The 23981-nt window shown below is 42.2% G+C and overlaps 1 protein-coding gene across 5 annotated transcripts in view; it reads right to left on the reverse strand.

Annotated features, from left to right (window-relative positions):
* Positions 1 to 23981, reverse strand: part of bcas3 (BCAS3 microtubule associated cell migration factor) — a 692691-nt gene that overhangs the window by 653215 nt on the left and 15495 nt on the right. For all 5 annotated transcript variants that reach the window (XM_033045811.1, XM_033045815.1, XM_033045814.1 and 2 more), the window contains 3 exons: positions 20331 to 20385; positions 19849 to 19924; positions 12202 to 12308 (listed from right to left, as the gene is read on the reverse strand). In XM_033045811.1, coding sequence (XP_032901702.1) covers positions 12202 to 12308; positions 19849 to 19924; positions 20331 to 20385 — 238 coding nt within the window. The remainder of the gene's footprint in view (positions 1 to 12201; positions 12309 to 19848; positions 19925 to 20330; positions 20386 to 23981) is intronic.

The following is a 23981-nucleotide window of genomic DNA, read 5'->3' on the forward strand; positions in this document are numbered from 1 at the left end:
TACTTTCCTTCTCTGATGAAAAAGTGTCTGACCTACATGTGTTTCTGCCAGCAAGTCATGATTGAAGTGGTTCATTATATAAAGTAAGTATCTATCCACTCATTTCATGATGAATAATTCCAAGAGGTTGGTTAAGATTGCAACCCTCAACTAAAAGTGAGCATTATTAGGATTAACAGCATTTGGATTTTCCTTCCAAAAGACTATCTTAGAAAAGGCATTGAGAAGCGGCTTTACTCCAAGAGAAGAATGAACAATGGACTTGCAGGAAACAGCATAACAAACCCTGCTCTCAACATTTCCGATATCTCCTCGCAATTTCACAGGAGAGGGTGAAAATGAGATGTCCCTCTACCATTAAGCAAGTTAAACAATCCAAGGTGCAAGGAGCTAAAAGCCAAATAAAGTGTGAGAAGAATTGAACAATATGTCCAGATCTGCAGGGGAAAAAAAACATTATTTCCTGTTGACACCAGCATTTTCTTTGGCATATTAGCACCAATAACAGGAGGAATGCACTGTACAATTTCTGCACAATATCATTTGCTGCTTTCATTTGACAGGATTTAAAGATAAAGGCAAGTTATGGTGTAAATTGCTTCCAGATTTAGGACAATGACTCCATAAAACAGACAAATGGTATATTAAGTTCAAAGTTTGCTGCCAAACTTAAAATTCGAGCCTTCTCCACAAGACAGACTTTGTCAAAACTCTTGTCATTAAGACTCCAATTAAGATAGGTTAAATTAACATTTTCTTTAAATGCACAATTGATAACTGAAAATCTGAAAAAAGTACATAACAGCCAGCAGATTTTGCCGTTGCTTTTCCGGTTCCCAAAACTCAAGCTTTTCATTAACAGTTTGCAATATCCAACTAAACACATGCACACAGTATTCTGGTGCCACCTCTTGTTTAGTTACTGTACTGTAACTTCACACATCCAATAAAGAACAGTCATAATAAACAAAAAAGATCAACCTTTTGGTTTCCTGACTTACTCCACTTACAAATTACTGCACTTACAATGGACACTGCAATGTTTCAAATTCCATTCTCATTCTTCACCGTAGTTGAAAAAAACACTAGTTTCTTGTAATTACTAAGTTTGCATCAGTAACTGCTGGGAATGGCTGCATTATGGGGTGGGAGATTGCAACCTTCACGTGGACCGCCCTGTTTCGACTAATGCAATCAACCTGGCGTGCACAATCAAGTAAGATCAAATAGAACAAGTTGTCCTACAACTTTAGGCTGTGCACGCCATACGCAAGAAGAAGAAGAAGAAGAAGAAGCTGCATTATAAAAATGTAAGTGATTAATTCTGATTTCCTCATTATATTCATTCCTTTTTCCTTACTTTTCAACGTGTTCTCGATGAAACTTACCAAAGTATTCTATAATAATTTTGGAACATCCAAAGTTTGTAAAAGTGGTATATAAAAATGTTAGTCTTTCTTTCGCTTGCCTGGTATTAAATATAATCTGCATCAATACTCTGTGGAAGCTCAAAATCTCTCTGCCAGGTGTGATTACTTCATGTAATCACGTCATAAACGTGATTTATAAATACTGTGCCAATCTGCCCACATTGTTTTACTAAACAATATGCTTAACATGCACAGTTCAGGCTTTCAGGAGTTCATGAATTACATGTCTGATGTAAAAAGCTGCTCAATATCGGAACATTCTGGTTTGACCTACAACAGTCTCAACATTGCAACACAAATGCTGACCAGGTGTCATGTACCTTACACACAACTCACTATTTTCAAGTTGGTTCCAGCTAGGTCAAACTCGTATGGCTGGTCCCAAGCAACAAATTACCTACACTGGTGGCAGAGTGGTGCGGTGCCTCGCAGGTTCAATCCTGACTACGAATGCTGTCTGTTCAGAGTTCCCCGTGACCATGTGTGTTTTCTCCTGGTGCTCTGGTTTCCTCCCACATCCCAAAGACACGCAGGTACGTAGGTTATTTGGCCTCTATAATTTGCCGCAAGTATGTTGGGAGTGGATGAAAAAGTGAGATAACATAAAACTAACGTGAACATGTGATCGAACGTAAGCATGTACTCGTTGGACAAAAGGACCTGCTTCCACACCATCTCTAAACAAAGAAAGATTAAAAACACTAAAGAGAATAAAAAATGAAAACTATTGAGTTCAGCATGGGTATGCTGAATATATATTCAGTGAATATGGATTAAGCTGAGGGAAGAATTCAGATTCATATTAGTTTATTGCCATGATTTCCTGGGTGAAAGTACTTGTTCACGTGAAGCTCAGAGAACACACTATACATAGAAACATAGAAATTAGGTGCAGGAGTAGGCCATTCGGCCCTTCGAGCCTGCACCGCCATTCAATATGATCATGGCTGATCATCCAACTCAGTATCCTGTACCTGCCTTCTCTCCATACCCCCTGATCCCTTTAGCCACAAGGGCCACATCTAACTCCCTCTTAAATATAGCCAATGAACTGGCTTCAACTACCTTCTGTGGCAGAGAATTCCAGAGATTCACCACTCTCTGTGTGAAAAATGTTTTCCTCATCTCGGTCCTAAAAGATCTCCCCCTTATCCTTAAACTGCGACCCCTTGTTCTGGACTTCCCCAACATCGGGAACAATCTTCCTGCATCTAGCCTGTCCAACCCCTTAAGAATTTTGTAAGTTTCTATAAGATCCCCCCTCAATCTTCTAAATTCTAGCGAGTACAAGCCGAGTCTATCCAGTCTTTCTTCATGTGAAAGTCCTGACATCCCAGGAATCAGTCTGGTGAACCTTCTCTGTACTTCCTCTATGGCAAGAATGTCTTTCCTCAGATTAGGAGACCAAAACTGTACGCAATACTCCAGGTGTGGTCTCACCAAGACCCTGTACAACTGCAGTAGAACCTCCCTGCTCCTATACTCAAATCCTTTTGCTATGAATGCTAACATACCATTCGCTTTCTTCACTGCCTGCTACACCTGCATGCCTACTTTTCAGTCTGAAGTAGGGTTTCGGCCCGAAACGTTGCCTATTTCATCAGTCTGAAGACATTCTTGCCATAGAGGAAGTACAGAAAAGCTGCAGGCCCCGATGGCATCTCGGGGCGAGTACTCAAGTCCTGTGCTACGCAGCTAGCTCCAGTGCTCACTACATTATTCAACCTCTCCCTGGACAAGTCCGTGGTCCCTGCCTGCTTCAAAAAATCCATCATTGTACCGGTACCAAAAAATGCCTCCCCAGCCTGTCTGAATGACTACCGTCCGGTGGCCCTTACCTCGGTAGTCATGAAATGCTTTGAGAGGCTGGTGAAGAAACACATCTGCGCCTTCCTCCCTCGGAACATGGACCCGTTGCAGTTCGCATACCGTCCGAACAAATCCACGGACGATGCGGTCTCCCAGGTCTTGCACACCGCTCTCTCCCATCTGAACAGCCAGAAGGGGGGCTACGTGAGGATGCTGTTCATAGACTACAGTTCAGCCTTCAACACGATAGTCCCCACCAGACTGGCCGGGAAGCTAATGGAATTGGGGCTCAACACCACCCTGTGTGCCTGGGTCCTGGACTTTCTCACCGCCAGGCCCCAGGTAGTCAAGATGGGAGGAAATACATCGAAGTCCCTCACCCTGAGCACAAGATCGCCCCAGGGTTGCGTCCTCAGCCCCCTATTGTACTCCCTGTACACACATGACTGTGTGGCTAGGTTCAGCTCCAACTCAATAATTAAGTTTGCTGATGACACTGTGGTGGTGGGCCTGATCTCAGACAACGACGAGAAGGCCTACCGGGAGGAGGTGGCTGGTCTAGCACTCTGGTGCCAGGATAACAGCCTCCTCTTGAACATCAAAAAAACGAAGGAGCTGATCATGGACTTTAGGAGGGCACATCATCCGAGGACGTACACTCCATTGAGGATAAATAGGGATCCTGTGGATAGGGTGAACTGTTTTAAATATCTGGGAGTCCACATTTCCGAGGATATGACATGGGCATCACACGCCTCAGCACTCGTGAGTAAGGCAAGGCAGCGCCTTTACCACCTCAGGCAATTGAGGAAATTCAGAGTGTCTCCGAGGATCCTCCAGTGCTTCTACGCAGCGGCGGTGGAAAGCATCTTGTCCGGGAACATTACCATCTGGTTTGCGAATTGCTCTACCAAGGACAAGAAGGCTCTGCAGAGAGTAGTGCGTTCAGCCGAACGCACTATGGGAACCTCACTCACCCCCCTGCAGGAACTATACATCAGGAGGTGCAACTCCAGAGCCAACAATATCATGAGAGACCCGTTCCACCCCTGCAACGGACTGTTCCAGCTGCTACGGTCAGGCAAACGCCTCCGTTGCCATGCGGTGAGAATGGAGAGGTTGAGAAGGAGTTTCTTCCCAGAGGCCATTTGGACTGTAAACGCCTTTCTCACCAGGGACTAACTCTACTGAACGTTTTTCCTTCCATTATTTATTATGTAAAAGAATATGTGTGTTATGATTGTGTTTATAGTTTGTTTGGTTGTTTGTCTTTTTGCACAAAAGTCCGCGAGCATTGCCACTTTCATTTCACTGCACATCTCGTATGTGTATGTGACAAATAAACTTGACTTGAAGAAGGGTTTCTGCCCGAAACTTTGCCTATTTCCTTCGCTCTATAGATGCTGCTGCACCCGCTGAGTTTCTCCAGCTTTTTTGTGTACCTGCCTACTTTTAATGACTGGTGTACCATGACACCCAGGTCTCGTTGCATCTCCGCTTTTCCCATGATGGTGATAGATACGATAATAAATACAATTAATGCAAAAGGATGTAAAGATTCTAGTGAAATCTGAAGTAGTGCAAAATAAATTAAAGGAATAACCCAATGAGGTTGTTACGTGTCATAGTCCAGGTAGAGGGTATAAACTAGGTGATAGTTCAGTGGTCCGATAGCAGTGGGGAACAATCTGCTCTTATGTCTGGACTTTCAGGCTCCTGTATATTCTCCAAGAAAGTAGGAGAGAAACAGGAATGGCCAGTGTGACAGGCATCCTTGATAATTCTCCCAGCTATCTAGCTGTAATGCACCGTGAAGATTCAAGGTTCAGTTTAATTGTCACATGGACCAATTAATGTACAGTGAAGTTTCATAAACATCCACCACAGTGGAATCAATATTCCTCAGTGATGGAAGGCAATAAAGTTCAGTCATCTTCCTCCTTTGTTCACTCCGCACTTGCCATTGCCAATGGTCCGCTGTTCAAGCCCTCTCGTCGGGCTGATCGAAACGCTGGCGTCGGGACGGATCGGAACACTCCACGGCATGGAGCTCCCGATTCAGCCGCTTCTTACCGAAGGTCCACAGGCCCCGGGGTTGGAGCTCCTACACTGGTGATCATCGACATGTGTCATTCTCCGCGATAGTAAGTCGGCGCCACATCCGCGGCTTGAAGCTCCGGGCCGGTCTCCAGGAAAGGCCGCACCACTCCACGTTGTCGGCCGCAGGGTGGGAGGGGACGAAGATGCGACATGGAGAAAAATTGCATCTCCGTCGAGGTAAGTGACTGGAACAAGTTTCCCCCGATCTCCCCCCCCCCCATAAAACATTCAGAGACATTAAAACAAACACTCAAGACATACTTAAAATAATAAAAACAGAGAAGGGAAAAGACAGACTGCTGGCGAGGCAGCCATTACGAGCGCCACCGGTGAAGAGATGCCGTTACTGGTTAATCTCATCACAAGACTTTCTATAGCACATTTACAGGGGTTTGAGAGAACCCTTGTGGGATGCCACATCATCTCAATCGCCTGAGGAAGTAATTACACTGATGCACTTTATCACTTTATCACTGATGCAATTACAGTGATCACTGCATCGGCATGTTGGGAGCGGATTAGAAACTTGAAGCTGTTGATCATCTCTACAAGCACTGCATTGATGAGAGGGTTATGTCAACCTTAGATCAACAACCAGCTCTTTCATCTTGCTAACATTTTACAGCTAGGTTGTTGTTCTGACACCATGACAAAGATCTGGATTTCTTTCCTCTACTTTTCCGAGAAAAAAAGTTAAGTCTTGGAAACAAAAAGCAGATTTTGTGGACTTACCAGGCATCTTCGGGGCCAGAATGATGTGTAATGAAGCATACCTCCAGTGCTTCTTAACCGTTTTGGCATACGTACGGGCATACGGGAACAAAATACTGTATGTGGTATGTACCTTTGTTAGGTTCCTAAACATGGGCTCAACAAATGGGTATGTTATTTATGACCCCTTCATGCCCCCCGGTAAAGCCTCAAACGACTCGAGAAATCGCAATTTCACTTGATTGGTCCAGACACTGGAACCACAACCAGTTCTAGATTGTAATCAGAGTTAGATCTGGAGATTTAGCATTCGACTCATTCCCCAGGGTCACATATTGAAGCAACTGAACTGTTTCTTAGATTACAAAAGATTATATATTTTCCTTTAAGGGAGTAATAATATCTGTAATTTCACATTTAAGTCAACCTCTGGCTGGACAAGACCATTCCTGGAAAAGTTTACGAGTTTGCTAACAACCATTTTTTAGTGAAAGTCACAATAACTTTCAAAAGTCCTCAGAAAAAGTAGAGATGTACGAAAAGATTTACCGGACACCGTACTCCGCAATTTGAAATTTGTAATAGAAAAAATCATATGTGGTTAAAGTACACAATGTCAGATTTTAATAAAGGCTTTTTTTATACATTTTGGTTTCACCATGTAGAAATTACAGCAGTGTTTATACATAGTCCCCCCATTTCAGGGCACCATAATGTTTGGGACACAGCAATGTCATGTAAATGAAAGTAGCATGTTTAGTATTTTGTTACACATCCTTTGCATGCAATGACTGCTTGAAGTCTGTGACTCATGGACATCACCAGTTGCTGGGTGTCTTCTCTGGTGATGCTCTGCCAGGCCTGTATTGCAGCCATCTTTAGCTTATGCTTGGTTTGGGAACAAGTCCCCTTCAGTTTTTTCTTCAGCATATAAAAGGCATGCTCAATTGGGTTCAGATCGGGTGCTTGACGGCCACTAATTGACCATATTTTAGCTTTGAAAAACTCCTTTGTTGATTCAGAAGTGTGTATGGGATCATTGTCATGCTGCAGAATGAACCGCCGGCCAATGAGTTTTGAGGCGTTTGTTGGAACTTGAGCAGATAGGATGAGTCTAAAAACTTCAGAATAAGCGAGTTCGGTATTACGACTGCACATGCCCAGGTCATAGGTCACAAGCGAAAAACAGTCTCGGCAACGGTGGTGCTGCATTGTGTACAGGCTTGCATTTTGTCCGTGGTCGGGGTCGGACCCGGCTCTCCGTTGCTGCGGATGCTGTTGAGTTGCTGCTGGGCCGTCGCCGTCCACTCCCCGATGTCCCGTCCCTGTTGGAGGTGTCCAGGTGGCCCTGGGCTGGCCCTGAACTTGCAGCCACTGGCTCCAGCTCGGCTCTGCCTGTCCCGCCGGGTTGGCCGGCAACCCTCCACCTCCACTCCCCTCCCCTCAGTCCGACACCGAGATCCTGCTGAAGATGGGCAGCCGCCGACCCTGCTCGAAGACGGGCGAATCAGAGCCGCTACAACTGGAGTCGTTCTGGTCGGAGAGAGAGACTGCGGACAGGCTCCTGCCAGCCATGGGCAGGCTGGGGGCCTGCTGGAGCTGTTTGTGATGGTGGTGCTGGCGGCAGCAGCAACCTCCTCCTCCTCCCCCTCCCTTTCCCAGCCCCAAGCCCAGAGTCCAGGCCAGCTCCAACTCCAGGTCGGGGCTGTTGAGTGCGGCAGCAGGAGGCTGAGCCTAGGCTGGCGCTCTGGCGCAGGCGAGGCCAGGGCCCTCGCTCCTCCTCGGGGTTGTGGATGAAGTGGCAGCGGGTACCGTAGGGGCAGAAGCCGGTGGTTTGCAAGGTAATAAGCGAGTTCGGTATTCCTACTGCGTATGCACAGTTCATAGGTCACTCACGATAAACTTTCACGGTAGCTTTGCTGCTGCATGTATACAGACCTGCATTTCATCCGTACTCGGGATCAAACCCGGGTCTCCGGGGCTGCAAGCACTGTTGAATTGCTACTGGACCGCCTCCGTCCCCTCCCGAGTGTCCCATCCCTGTCCGGGGGTGGCCGGAGATGTCCGGAGTGACCCTGGACTGACGGGACACTGGCCCGGAGCAGTGGCAGCCCAGGCTTACAGCCAGCGTGTAGATGAAGCGCTAACTCCACTGCTCCAGGCCGGTGTCCCGTCAGTCCAGGGTCAAATAACCCGGCGGGACAGGCAGAGTTGAGCTGGAGTTAGCACTTTAACCAAATGTGATTTTTTTCCCATTACAAATCTCAAATTGTGGAGTACAGAAGCAAATAAATAAATTATGAGTCTTTGTCCCAAACATTCTGGAGGGCATTGTATATTTATTACAACTTAGTCTTGAATCATGACTCTTGAACTTAACTATGATTGTGTTTATGTATAGTAATACTTATACTGAACTGGTTGCAAAAAAGGAATTTCACTGTACCTCGGTACATGTGACAATAAAGAACCATCAAAGTATTTTCAGTCTGTAGTTTATTATTCATCAGAGAATAAGACAATAAATTGAATCTGAGCAGCTGTCCGATGAGCAAAGCGCTGAATGATCTTGGAAGCTTAGCCTTCAATTAATCAACATTTTGCCTGAGCGTCATCTCGTTTCTTCATTTGAACCAGTTTTCAGAACGTTACCAGCAACAAAAATAGGAGTGGTTTGTTTTCTGTCACCTCAAGAATACCACCATTTGGTCAAAACAGCTGAGTCTCTTGGAAATTGGCTCAGAGTCTTTCAAATTGACTCCAAGGTGGAACACAGACTTCTCCGTGGATTGTCACCTTGTCATGGTGGAGAAGCTTCTGTGGACCTGAGATCCTGAGAGTGCTGCCGTCTGGAGCTATGCTCCTGGTAGGGCCGCCCATGGTGGTAAGGTCGAGGGGGAGGTCTCTGACAAAGAGCAATCCAACCAAGACCTCAACGGTGGAACAGGCGGAGTACGATGGCTGACCTTAGTGGAGCTTCACAACGGCTGGGAAGGCGGATGAAGGCTGCAGCTGAAAAGGGTCTCCGAACGTCTTGGACTCCATGCCACTGGATCCCGACCCAGATCTGGCAAGGACCGTGGGGTGGCTGTCTGTGCACCAGTCTCCCCACGTTAAACAAAATCATGCACAGGCGTCCTCCATATAGAAAATAGCGCCCTGCAGACACCCATGGTCAGCGATGACCGAAGGGGGCCTGAGAAAATGACCACAGAGCAAATGGGACAAAAGCTAGTGGAAGGGAAGTGTTTCAATGAAACTGACTAGCCAAGGAATTAATTATTAGATAAATAGATGTGAATTAAAACCAGCTGTGGTTTTAGTGCATTGCACTACATGATAGTTTGATGTGGTTGCACATTCTAAATTCCCCAGAAGGCAAGCTGCAAACTTAAAGGATACGCTCTGCGGAAAGCAACATTTTCAAGATTAAGAAAAAACATAGACATAGAGAGAGTGAAAACAAGATAGTACAATGCCGAGACAGGAGCAATGAAGGGACAACACAAGTAGGTGCATGTGAGAGAAAAAGAGTGATGAGAGAGAGAGAAGGGGAAAGAAAAAAGAAAGAGCAAAAACATTTCGAACGCTGGAAAGAATGAAGAGAATCAATAGAATCTTCTCAGATGCTCTACACCTGCCATTGAACACCCAAAAACAAAAGGTCTAAAACTATAACATGGATGGAAGTAAAATTCTCAGAAACACCAGTAATATATGCATATTTCGGAAAAAAAATTATCGCAAAGACATGATTTACTTTTAAATATGAAATTGTTTAATATTCACATTTATTTGATCAATGTGGATACTTTCCATTACAAAATAATTATTATCTGATTTTGTTGACTTCTTTATTTATGTTCCTATCGCACACTCATGCATGTTCTCAAAGAGTTATTTGGCAACTCAATCAACCTCACAGACCTTTTCTGACTCCTCATTCCTCCAAGAACACATCAGGAAATGCTCAAGGCAGATCAATTTAGAATCTTAACGAGTCAGATGGATTCCACCCAAAACATTAACTCCTCACTTTATGCAGTACCTGACTTTTCTCCCAGATGCTGGGCCACTGCTGTGCATTTACAGCATTTTCTTTTTAATTTCAAATGGCCTGTGTTTCTGAGATTTTTCCATCAGAACCAAGAACATTTTATCTTAAGAGAAAAACATGCTTGGAACATCTTGCATGCAGAGATTCTAGTGATATAAATGGATACAACACATGGGACAAAATATGTCCCCATTCACAAATGAACCAGATTGCACTGTAAATACTCTGGAGGATACAGTTTAGTCAGGAGTGCACCATAGTTGATCATAAATAAAAAGGCATCTCAAACCACATGTACCATGGAAGTCATAGCTCACAAAGATATTTAGCTTGTAAAGGATCTCATTAAGTCTTCTGGAGATCCCAAGTGAATGACAAAACAACTGTCAAACAGTACACATAATCAGTGAATGCATGCCTAAATATTTTTCTTGTTGGTGATGGCCAATAAACCAAATTTGATCAAGACATCAAGCCATCTGCCCACGCTTGTTTTCAAATTGTTTCATGGAATCTTTCAATAACAGACAATCAAATGGAACTTTGTTGACATACACAACCAAAGATTGGCACCCAGATCTTTGCAGAATCTGGCCATAATGTGCTCCACATGATGCTCCTTTCAGCTCTTTTCATCTCAACCCATCATCATCCCACTCAGACACAAAGTGCTGGAATACCTCAGCAGGTCAGGCAGCATCTCTGGGGAAAAAGGATGGGTGACGTTTCGGGTCGAATCCATTTTCAGACTGAAAGTAGAGGGGAGGGAACTGAAGGTAAGAAAAGGCCAGAACAAAGCAGAACCAAGGAAGGTGGTGGGTGGGAAAAATGGCCCATTGTTGGCTGGGGAAGAGATGATAATAAAGGGATACAAGGATGCGAACAGTGGAACTAGTAGGATGACAAGGGTGGGGGAAGGGGAGGGGGGAGGGAATCAAAGGGTCCCAACCCGAAACGTCACCCATCCTTTTTCTCCAGAGATGCTGCCTGACCCACCACAGTTGCTCCACCACTTATGCTGATCTTCGGTATATACCAGCATCTGCAGTTCCTTTCTACACATTCCTCTCTCCCACTTTTATTTCCCTTAAATGAATGTCTGTTTTACACCTTGGGTACTTCTTGAGCCAGAGAGTTTCACAGTAATTATTCCCTGAGTTTTCTCTTTATTCAGTAGTGAATTTATTAGGAATGATCTTATATTTAAGGTCCTCGGCCCTCGTGTTACCTAGAAGTTAAATATCCTTTCATATTGATTTTAATAAAACCTTCACACTTAGATAAAAATGTTCATCTAAAGAAGATAAACATCTTCCCATAATTACCCCGTTGAATGCTCTCACTCTTCCAAACACTAAAGAGCCAACACCTACTCTATTCAATCCTTCCTCATATGACAAACTGGATATCCCAAGAAGATGCTCTATTACTCATGTGTGTTTAAAAGTACGGAGATAAAAATTGTGCACAATACTCCAGACGTGGAATCACCAAGGCCCTGTATAAATGAAGCAAAACATCTTTACGATTGTGCTCAAATTTCTTGCAATAAAAGCTTAACTATTTTAATGTCACCAGCACACAAAATAGATACACAATTACTTTTTTTTTCACCACACAGCAACAGATTTATCTCGTCTTCTTACAATCAATGACCAGAAGATACCATCTAGTCAATGAACAAAATACGCTTTGGTACTTGGGGTTTTAGTGTTTAGTTGTATGTGCATAATTGCTCTTTTACTCTCTCCATTAAGAGCTGATACTGGTGTGTGATACAAGGCCTAATGCTACCAAACACTCCCCAGTCAGTAACAGGACCATCACCAGTCTTTGCACAAAAATCACGAGCACTACAACCTAAATCTTCATTTGAGTATGTGCAAACATTAACAAATACACAAGTTCTTGGACAGCAATGAAGAGCAGTTATCCTTCCCAATTTTTTTCGCTCCCCAATTAAAAAAAAGGAGAGTTGTTACACTTCTATAGGTGCACCCTACTGAAATTAACAAGTCAACAAAGGGAACTGAAGTTGGGAAAATTAGATGTACTGCACTTAAAAAAGATAAATAACACAAAATAATGACTTACAGGGATGCTCCAAATTTGCATTCCATCTGCATATCCAATAAGTAGCAGCAATGGAGGATCATTTCCAGCATTGTTCATCTCATGATACTCTGGGTTTCTCGCAAGATCTGTAAAAAGATTTAATGGTTACATTACAGCAATTGTGAGAATCCATGCTGGTAACATCTTCAACTTAAATAATCTCCAGCTCATTCCAAAATGCCCGATAAATATTAATTCCCATTCACTCCAAATACCAGAGTTGACACTCTTTCAAAGCACACGCTTTCAGAATGAAAAAGGGTCTCGACCCGAACCATCGCCCATTCCTTCTCACCAAAGATGCTGCCTGTCCCGCTAAGTCGCTCCAGCACTTGGTGTCTATCGAGGGAGATTCAGTCTGCTTTCCAAGATGGATGCAAACCATTCAAGGCATGACAAGAACAAATGAGCGCTCTCCAGTATCCAGAGCAATATTTACCCCTCAGCCAGCATTAGCAGGCCAGACTAACTGGTTATAATCACACTGCTGAATGTATGTCATTGCTGTGCACAAAACTTCCAATGTTTCAATTTAACTAATTTCAAACGCATCGTGAGGTATTAAAAATGAAAGATGCTATATAAATGCAAGTCTCTTTTTCTTTTCTATCAGTGGAAGAGCTCTGCCAAGATATTCATTTCCTGCCAGCAGCACTAAGCCCATTAAATTGAAGTTGCAGGGCATTGCACACCATTACCACAATCCATTCCATTCTGACATTACTATTTGGTACAATTAGCACCAGACTGTACTTCAAACATTTGGATTCTTATACCACTACTGCAGAAACTTTCAAAGCACTCGTGTGCAATTATTTAGAATTTTGTAGTCACTCAAAATTAATAGTAAAATCATTTGGCACACAGCAAAGCATTAACATCATTCCTTTCCCTCCCCACAGATGTTGCTCGGCCCACTGAGATCCTCCGGCAGATTGACTTTTCCTCCAGATTCCAGCATCTGCAGTTCCTTGGGTCGTCATCAAGATAATATTGATCTCACTCTGGTTGTGGGTGAGGAAGTAATCTTGGTGATGGCAACAGAGACTCTCTTAAATTTGCCACGTAGCAAAGAATAAAAGCCAAGCTATTTCACAAACTCTCTCTCTTCTCATGAGGCTGCCTGGATTTTTTCTGTATGCACAATTTATGTCATTGCTGTTGGAATAAAGCTTTTACACTGCATAATTTCATTCCTATATGTAAAAAAGAGCAAATTACTTGATTTGATCTTATATTATTCAGTCAGGTTTAAGAGGCAAAGGGATATCACTTATTTATCAAAGTCCAAGAGGCCATTTGGCCCATTAGGCCTATACTGGCTCTGGAGAGATTAACCCAATCCCTTTTCTTATCCCCCTCACTGTATTTCCTTGCGCATGCCCATTGACTGCCCTTTTTCCAGACTCACTTACCGACTCTAAAAAGTAAGTTACAGTAGCCGAGTAACCTACCAGCACACTTTGCAATGTCGGAGGAAACTGGATAACTTGATAAAAACGTACACAGACACAGGGAGAAAAACATTGTTAAGCCCACATCTGGAATATTGTGTTCAATACTGGTCTCCTTATTTAAGGAAGCATGTTAATGGTTTGGAAGCAGTTCAGGGAAAGTTTACTTGAATAAAACCTAGGATAGCTAGATTCTCTTATTAGTAAAGTTGGAAAGGCTAATGCTTGCATCAGCTAGAGTTTAAATCCCAGGTATTTAGTAAGGAGGATGAGGAGATGATGTTCCAACGTGGAGAATCTAGAAGTAGAGATCATTGTTAAATGATTATGGGGTCACCCATTTAAAACAGTCTTGGCATTCTCTTTCTCAAGAATAATGGAAGACTAGGTGCTTTTAAAGCAAAAGATGCTAGATTCTTGAAAAGCAAAGAGGCAAAAGGTTTCCAGCCTAGGAAAGTTGAGTTGAGATTACAATCTGATCAAAACGTATTAAATCTCAAAGCAGATTTGAGGGGTCAAGTGGCCTAATGCGCTACCTTGCTTAAAATATGCACAGATCCTTAATTGTAACGTTGTATACAATGGAAATTTAAAAGGTCACTGATTTGCATTTAATTATTCTTGAAGTTGACCATCTTTATTCCAAGAAACACTTTTCACTTATACTTCAACACTCACCAACATTATCATGAGTGGTTAATTTGGTCAGCTTTCTGAAAATAATGAACATAATATACAGCAAACAAAAAATACATGCATCGCTGGAGGCGAGAAAGGACCAGGACCAATCAGGGCTGGCCACAAATGACCTCAGGCAGGGCAGTGCCTGGTAAACCCATTGTTCGCTCGGGAAGATGTGATCTCAAGAGGAAAACCACGTGGAGAACTGTGGAACTGGGAAAACGACTAGGGGGAAGGGGGCAAGGAGGGAGCAGATGGGGAAGGGTCTACTCTTGGACTCAGTAATCATTTCGCTGAACACTTACACTCGGTCTGCCTAGGCCTATGGGATCTCCTGGTTCCCAACCATTTCAACTCTCCTTCACATTCTGACTTCATCCATTTACCACGCCCGAGGTAATTTATGGCCAGCCCTGATTGGTCCTGGTCTTTTCTCGCCTCCAACTCTTCACACTCCCCATCCCCTACTTCAGTCTGAAGAAGGATGCCAACACAAAATGTCACCCATCCTTTTTCTCCAGAGATGTTAAGTTTTTCTCCAGAGATAAGTTCCTCCAGTACTTTGTGTCTATCGAAATCACGTTATAACCAATTCAGCCCGTGTAATGCAAAACGTGTTCCCTAATTCATCATTTGCGTTATATCCAATTTGTGTTATGGAAACACACATTATAGCAGAACTACGTGCGCTCCACTTTTGTTGTGAAGCTTGGCTTTGTTTTAAATCCAACTGGTTCAAAATACACCTGAAAACTCACAAACAAATCTCTCAAACAAAAGTTAATGTGAAAAACAAATACAGTAAATTTGACAAATACAGGTTCCAGCTGCAGATATATAAAAGTGAGAGTTTTATATTTCCCAATGGAGACTAATGCACTTTACATTAATTCTAAAAACCATTGTATATGGAGCTCAGACAACTAGTAGCACATTTCCACAGCTTAGGGCTGGCTTCCAAACAGGTCTGAGGTTAACATGAATGGATTGGCTCCAGGATATATGGGACTATGTCTCTGGAGATCTAAAATGGTAGGCCAAGTCAGCAAATTTAAAGATTAAAAAAAAAAAGAAATTGAAGCATCAACCAATATTTCTTTTTGTATATGTTCACAAAGGATTTTCTCTCTTCTATAATGTATAACACTTAATATTCCTCCACAAAATTCTGTGCTCACTTCCCTACTCACGCCAATAAAAATATCACATCAGTATCCAGTTTCCTATTTTCAAACTGCCCTGGGCCATTCTGCTATGTTAAAGTTTCCACTCCTGCACATATTACAGCAAGTTAGATTCTGTTATGCTGAAGCACTAAGCTTAAATCATCATTTATATTTACACTCTGCAAACACATTTACAATTACTTTTCTACTTCATTGAACAGCTATTCCTCGTGCAACTAAATCACACGTTAAGCAAAATGCACAATTGCAAGATGTTGCAACTGATGATTAGCATGTGTTGCGAATGATGATATTCACTGAACTGAGCAATCAAAATCGCAATGAATGGAAAATAGTGCACAAAAATAAAAAATGTGAATAAAAACAAGCAAAATACACCAGCCTTTAGATTCCCCCAAAATGACAAATAGCATACTAATCGTCTGATTTAATACCAAAATGCTTATTCTGACAATAGACATGCACTGAAATATTCAACAATTTATATTGACTGAGTGACAGTGCACGGTTAGAATCAGTTTATAATCCCCTTTTCAACCTCATGAGAAATTCCTTTATTCCTGGACAAGTATTTATGCCAAGGGCAAGAATGATAAGTAATTGGAATGAACTGGATCACTCGCTATTAAATCCATTCTCAACAGTGGCAAAAATGGTTCAAAACATCGATTGTGAAGAAGTGTTTGTTTATGACGCTTATCAAGAGATTGTTTATGACGCTTATCAACTCCTGCATTACTAAGGATTTGGACCCACTTCAATTCACCTACAGCAGTTCGACAGCAGCAGATACAATCTTGCTGGCTCTCCACTCTCACCTGACCACTTGGACAACAGGAATGCATATGTCAGGCTCTCATTCATCAACAACTGCTCGGAGTTCAACACCGTTATTTCTTGCAAACTTAGGGGACTGGATCTCTGCTTTACCCTGTGTAACTGGAACTTGTCTGACTCATCAACAGACCACAATCTGACCTGTTCACGTTCTCTGTACTCATGACTGCGTAGAGACATACAATTCCAAAGCCATTTAGAACTTAACCAATGATAGCACCGCTGTTAGACAAATTTTGGGTACCAATGAATCACAGTACAGGAAGGCGGTCAATAATCATTTTGAATGGTGCCATAATAACAATCTTGCTCTCAATGTTAGCAAGACAAAGGAGCAAATTGTTGACTTCAGGAAGGGAAAGTTGAGGGACCTTGCACCCGTCTTCATTGGCAGGACAATAGTGGAGGGAGTCAACTGCTTCAAGTTCCTGAGCAAGCACATCTCTGTCATGGGCCCAGCACATTGACGTAATCAAAAATAAAGCTCACAACACCTCTACTTCCTCAGAGGGAGTACTTGAGAGGATTCAGCATGTCGCCAAGTACTCTATTGAACTTCGGCAGGTGGAGAGCATGTTGACTGATTACATCACAGTTTGGTTCAGTCATTCAAACGCCCGAGAACAAAGGAGGCTACAGAAAGTAATGGATATTGCTCAGTCCATCACAGGTATTGATCTCTCCCTGCTCAAAGGGATCTAGAGCAGACGCTGCTACAAGTAGGTCACTATTAGACCCACACCACATTGGCCAAGTTCTCATCTCACTGCAACCTTCAGGAAAATGGGACAGGGGCCTGAGAACAATCACAGTGCCCTCCATAATGTTTGGGACAAAGTCCCATCATTTATTTATTTGCCTCTGTACTCCACAATTTGAGATTTGTAATAGAAAAAAAATCGCATGTGGTTAAAGTGCACATTGTCAGATTTTAATTAAGGCCAATGTTATACTTTTTGGTTTCACCATGTAGAAATTACAGCAGTGTTTATACATAGTCCTCCTATTTCAGGAACCATAATGTTTGGGACACAGCAATGTCATCCAAATGAAAGTAGTCATGTTTAGTATTTTGTTGCATATCCTTTGCATGCAATGACTGCTTGAAGTCTGCAATTCATGGACATCACCAGTTGCTGGGTGTCGTCTCTGGTGATGCTCTGCCAGGCCTGTATTGCAGCCATCTTTAGCTTATGCTTGTTTTGGGGGCTAGTCCCCTTCAGTTTTCTCTTCAGCATATAAAAGTAATGTTCAATTGGGTTCAGATCGAGTAATTGACTTGGCCATTCAAGAATTGACCATTTTTTGGCTTTGAAAAACTCCTTTGTTGGTTTAGCAGTATGTCTAGGATCATTGTCTTGCTGTAGAATGAATCGCCGGCCAATGAGTTTTGAGGCATTTGTTTGAACTTGAGCAGATAGGATGTGTCTATACACTTCAGAATTCATTATGCTACTAGCATCAGCAGTTGTATCATTAATGAAGCCTCTGTATCATCAGTGTAGCCTCTGTATTTCTGTTCATGAATTCTTCTGCGGATAGTGGTCATTGACAAATTCACACCTGACTCCTGAAGAGTGTTTCTGATCTGTCGGACAGGTGTTTGGGGATTTTTCTTTATTATAGAGAGAATTCTTCTGTCATCAGCTGTGGAGATTTTCCTTGGCCTGCCAGTCCCTTTGCGATTAGTAAGCTCACCAGTGCTCTCTTTCTTCTTAATGATGTTCCAAACAGTTGATTTTAGGAAGCTTAAGGTTTGGCTGATGTCTAAAAGTTTTATTCTTATTTCTCAGTCTCATAATGGTTTCTTTGACTTTCATTGGCACAACTTTGGTCCTCATGGTGATAAACAGCAATACAAGTTTCCAAAGGTGATGGAAAGACTGGAGGAAAGGTCAGGTGCTGAGAGCTCTCTTATACCTGCATTAAGGAGGCAATTAAGCACACCTGAGCAATTACAAACACCTGTGAAGCCATGTTTCCCAAACATTATGGTGCCTTGAAATGGGGGGGGGGGGGGGGCAGGGACTATGTATAAACACAGCTGTCATTTCTACATGGTGAAACCAAAATGTATAAAAAATACCCCCATTAATAAAATCTGATAATGTGCACTTTAACCACATGATTTTTTTTAATTACAAATCTCAAATTGTGGAGTACAGAGGCAAATAAATAAATGATGGGTTTTTATCCCAAACATTATGGAGGGCACTGTACCTCCTGGTTTAAGAACAGCTTATTCTCATAATTATCATGTTTTTGACCCACCCTGTATAATCCTAACCGCAACCCGACCTCAGCATCAACCTACGATGGTCTTTGTTTAAGGTTGTACCTCATACTTTGGCTTGCACTATTATGTTCAGTTCAGTTAATTGCCACGTGTACCAAGGTACAGTGAAAAGCTCTTGTTATGTGCTATCCAGTCAGTGGAAAGGCAATACATGATTACCATCGAGCCATTGTACTGTAGATACATGATAAGGGAATAACATTTAGTGCAAGGTGAAGCCAGTAAAGTCCAATCAAAGATAGTGCGAGGGTCACTGATAAGGTAGACAGTAGTTCATGACTGCTTCCTGGTCTGGTTTACCGAGTATAACTTAGAATTCATTATATATTTATTTGTTATATTGTTGCATGTAGCGTGCCTGTAAAGATGCAGCACGTATAAATTTAATTGTTCCATTCCCAGTGCAAATGATAATTAATATAGGAAGGAACTGCAGATGCTGGTTTATACCGAAGATAGAATGCTGGAGTAACTCAGCAGGTCAGGCAGCAACTCTGGAGAAAAGAAATAGGTGACATTTCTGGTTGGAACTCGTCTTCAGATTGATAGAGAAGGCCAGAACAAAACAGGGCCAGCAAAGTTGCTAGTCTGAAGAAATGGCTGGGTCTAGGACACAAGCCTGTAGCAGCCTATCCTGGACTGTGATGGTCAACAACCATAACCATCTTGTAGACCCAAGGAACTGCAGATGCTGGAATCTTGCATAAAACACAAAGTGCTGGAGTAACTCAGCAGGTCATTTAGCATCTCTGGAAGGTATAGATAGGTGACACCAATCAACTGTCCCAACCCAAAGTGTTGCCTATCCATAGCCTCCAAAGATACTACCTGATCCGCTGAATTACTCGAGCACTTTGTGTTTCTGTTAACCGCAAACATCTTATTTTGTTTCAGGTAATAGTGGCGTGCTTTGCCCCTCAAAGAGCTTATACCAGGGCTCCTAGATGTCGCATCTGGTTTAAAACCTCCTTCAGTGTCAAGGGCAACACTCTCCCCTCGCGAATACTCACCTGTGAATATCCACAAAGCAATGAAATAAAGATCAGCTACAATGAATTTTGATTTTGAATTTGGTTCACAATTTTGCACAGACATGATAGAAACTTTGCAAGAAACATTGATATAATTTAAATTTTGGAAAAAAGCTGGCAAAGTAAAACAATACGTTTACCATTAATATCAGCTTTTTCAAATCGGACCCAGACAATTTTTTCCTTCTCATCTGTTGGAGGCGAACCAGTGTATGCCTAGAAGGAAAAACAAAATTGAGGGAAAAACATCAAAACAGGAAAACTTGTTTTCCGCAGTAAGCAGCAATTACAACAAAACAGTAAACCATTCCAAGGTGTTTCACAGAAGTGTTATCAAACAATATCTGACAGCGTCACATAAAGGAAGATAACCAGAAACTCAGTAAAAGATTTGAAGAAACAATTTAAATGAATAAAGACAAAGAGGCAAGAGAGCTAGGTAGCTGAAACCGCCAAAAAAAAGCATTTGGATGTCCTGAATGGTGGTACTTCAATTAAAACCTTTTTTCTATTTCCCACTGTTCAGATGTTGATAGATTGGATTGTGATTTTGATGGTCTATTTTCACATTTGTTGTTTGGACTTATCCAACAAACACACTTGTAGGATAAGTAACACTGACCTGAGGGACGACATCTTGCAGAAAGGTGACAACACTCTCCATGTATGACTGCTCCCTGAAAATAAACACACAAATATTTCACAACAGAACTCAAAATTACCTTAGAATCACACAACCATATCCTGAAGATAACCAGAAGATTTTGTTTCAGGTACCAAAGTTGGGGGGAATTCCAATTGTACATATAGGGTCAACAAATCCGATTGCACTTAATTCGGGTTTTTTCATCAAATTACCTCGTCTCCAACCACTTTGTTTCTTCACTTAACACATTTGCTTGCATAACACATTTCTTCCTTAAGATATCCGTAAAGTGACGAGATTGATGACCAATGCACAGGATCGCAAATACTACAGCATTGGAAGCAGCCAATTCAGCCCATCAAGTCCACACGAGCCCCATGTAACAACAACCAACTCCCCCCCCTCTCCACCCACAGCCTTGATTTTTTTTTGTTTCATATTTATCCTGTTCTGTGTTGAAGCCACAATTGAGTCTACATTACCTAACATCTATACCCTGATATGCTGGGGGAGAGGATCCTGATCATAACCATCCTCTTCATAACAACATTGTATCTGTCAAATAATTTATCACACAACAGTAACCTCACAGCACTAACCTCAACCATGAACATCTATGGAGTGTCTTTGGTTACACTATGGACTATGGGTTTTTTGCACTAGTATTACAGTTATTCTTTTTTCTTCTAGTTTAATATATATTATCTGTGTCTTGCATATACAGGTCTGTTTAGTTGCTGCAAGTAAAAATGTAATTGTCCCATTGCCAGTACATATGACAATTAAACAGACTGGGCACTCAACTCCTTCTCACTATGAATGCATTCATGGATAATCAATAGAAATGTTCAAAAAAATATTTTTTAATAAACTGTTAATTTCATTTTGTCACAATGATAGAGTACTTGAGAGAGGCAGCATAGAAGCAGGCCCTTAATCCCTTTAGGTCTGCACGAACTATTAATTACCCATTTATACAAACTCAACATTAATTCTACAATCTCTGCAATCTGCGATCCCCTCCTCCCCCAACACTATACAGCTGCGCTTCTGCCCCACCAGTTCTACCACTCACCCACACACTTGGGGTAAGTTAAAGTCGCTAACCTACCAACCCCAAGTCAGTGGAATGTGGGAGCAAAACAGAACACAGAGGAGAAACCCTGTCATCACAGGAATAGAAAAAAATTCCACTTTGACAACATCTGAGATCAGCATTGAAGCCAGTGACCTGGAACTATGAGGCAGAGGGTCTACAGCATTTGCTTTGGGCACATCTGCATTGATGAACAGACAAACTCTTGTACCACTTTGTGTATAAATTGGGATAAAACAATAATGACAGTGGATTTGTGAACAAATAGTTTGTTTGGGCATCAAATCAAAATCTAAAGTTGAACCATCTAAGGCCACAACCAATCCAAACCTCATTTCAAGGACATATAGCTTTTATCATAATTGACCCAACCTTATTTTAAAATTCTATTATCCAGGGAAATCAGTTCTGGGTACACTGCAGATTGGGAAAAGCACTTGGTAATACAAAGAGTATCAAGCTGCCCTGACTTGAGCTAGAGGACAAAATGTATTTTTCACACACAAAATTAATGCAATACATATAGATAGGCCCTATCAAGCTTGAGCAGAATAGCTGGCTTCTGTTTGTGACCATAATCTGGTAAGTGCAAAGTTTGGCATTGGCTGTCACACTGCGAATAAAGATTCACACAGGCCACTATTTTATGAGCAGATCATTGACACTGCATTCACCATCCAGGAACTGGACTTGTTTGTTCACACTGGCAGGAGATAAAACAGTGAAGCAAAATAAAAGCAGCAAAGTCTATACGGATTTGGAGTAAAAAGGTTGTTAGAACTGTAGAATGCACCACCTATTGGCCAAAGGGATTGACGATGAATTCATGGAGAAAGGTTAAATAAACAGTTGCAACATGAAAATCACATACCCAGCAGCAAAAACAGTAGAATATTCATAATTCAATAATTCAACAACTGAGTAGTAAAATGTGTTGTTCTATAAATGCCAAATTTAAATTCCCCAAGACTTCAGCACGCAGAAATTAATTGACCAAGAAAATGGCAATGAAAATTCTGCAGAGATGTCAAAGACCGATCATTAAAATGCTGGAAATGCAACATGTGTTGACATTTGATCATGACAAAAAAAAGATCTCTGCTATTCTCAGAGCACGAAAAAACTGAACTACAAGAAACAAATACTAAAATTTGGATAGAATGTGCTACAGTGTTGCAAAAATTAATGTCATAAAAGCATTAGCAGCTCAGATATGCTGGTGCTACAACCACATTGTAGTCAGTCATTAACGAATCAAGACCTGCATTATATCAGGCCAATGAACACGGAGAAGTTCCATCTAGCTGCCGCTCTATTCAGCCAAAACCGTCCATCAATTGAGCCTTCACGTGGTTAAGAAACCATTTTTTCAACTACAGGAGAATCAAGTGCTATGAGGAACAGGCCAGAAAATGAATATGATACCAAAGTTCATATCCCATATGCTCTCACTGATGATGGAACAGATTTATAGAGAGCGGTCGTTATATAGTGAAGCATTCTTAAAACACACCGAGGTCAAATACACCCAATACAAGACTACTCGGGAGTAAATACTTTACGTCGGGAGCCTGGGATCTCTCGACGAGATCACCAGTTGCGGAGCTCCATCCGGCGCGGCCTTGTTGGCTTCGGAAGCCGCGGTCTCCAGTACGGAAGCGGCCGTTCCAGGGCTCCCATGCCGCTGTGAGGATTCTCCCGACACCGGCCTGGAACATCGGGCCTCCGTGGAGACAACTGTGGAGGCCTCAATGGGCCCGACTATGGGTGAACTGGGGATGGGGACTGGACTTTGTGCCTTCCCTCATAATGGGAACCATTGTGGGGGGATGTTTTTATGTTTAAATGTCTTTATTATTGTTATGTCTGTATTCTTTCTTTATGTGCTGCATGGAGAGGACGCTGGCGCTGTTTGTTCGCCGCTTCTCCGTTTGCTATTGTCTGTTACTATTGTAAAGCGACTTTGAGTCTTAGAAAAGCGCTATAAAAATTAAATTTATTATTATTATTACTCTAGCACCAGTAAACTCCTGGAATGTTGAGTATTATGAGCATCCATGCTGAGTAACAAGTTTAAATCACTTTCCATCACTTCATGTGCTCAACAGAAAGAGTCTGCCGGAGTATTGCAAATACATAGGTTGAGCAGGCTAGGACTCTATTCCTTGGCATGCAGGACGATGAGGGGTGATCTTACAGAGGTATACAAAATCATGTGGGGAATAAATCGGGTAGATGCACAGAGTCTCTTGCCCAAAGTAGGGGAATCAAGAACCAAAGGACATAGGTTTAAGGTGAGGGGGGAAAGATGTGGTTAAGGAAAGACCATTCACGTCACGTTTTCACCAATCTTTCCACCACCACGCACAAGAAGCGACAAGACAGACACTATTGTATGCAGATGCCAAGAAGCGTGTTCAGCTCTGGCTGAACAACTTCTAATCTTGTGTGTGGACTCAATAAGAAGAAGGGGGGGAAAGATTTAATAGGAAACTGCGGGGTAACTTATTCACACAAATGGTGGTGGGTGT

The sequence above is a fragment of the Amblyraja radiata genome, chromosome 28, assembly GCF_010909765.2.
Source record: "Amblyraja radiata isolate CabotCenter1 chromosome 28, sAmbRad1.1.pri, whole genome shotgun sequence".
Taxonomy (NCBI): domain Eukaryota; kingdom Metazoa; phylum Chordata; class Chondrichthyes; order Rajiformes; family Rajidae; genus Amblyraja; species Amblyraja radiata.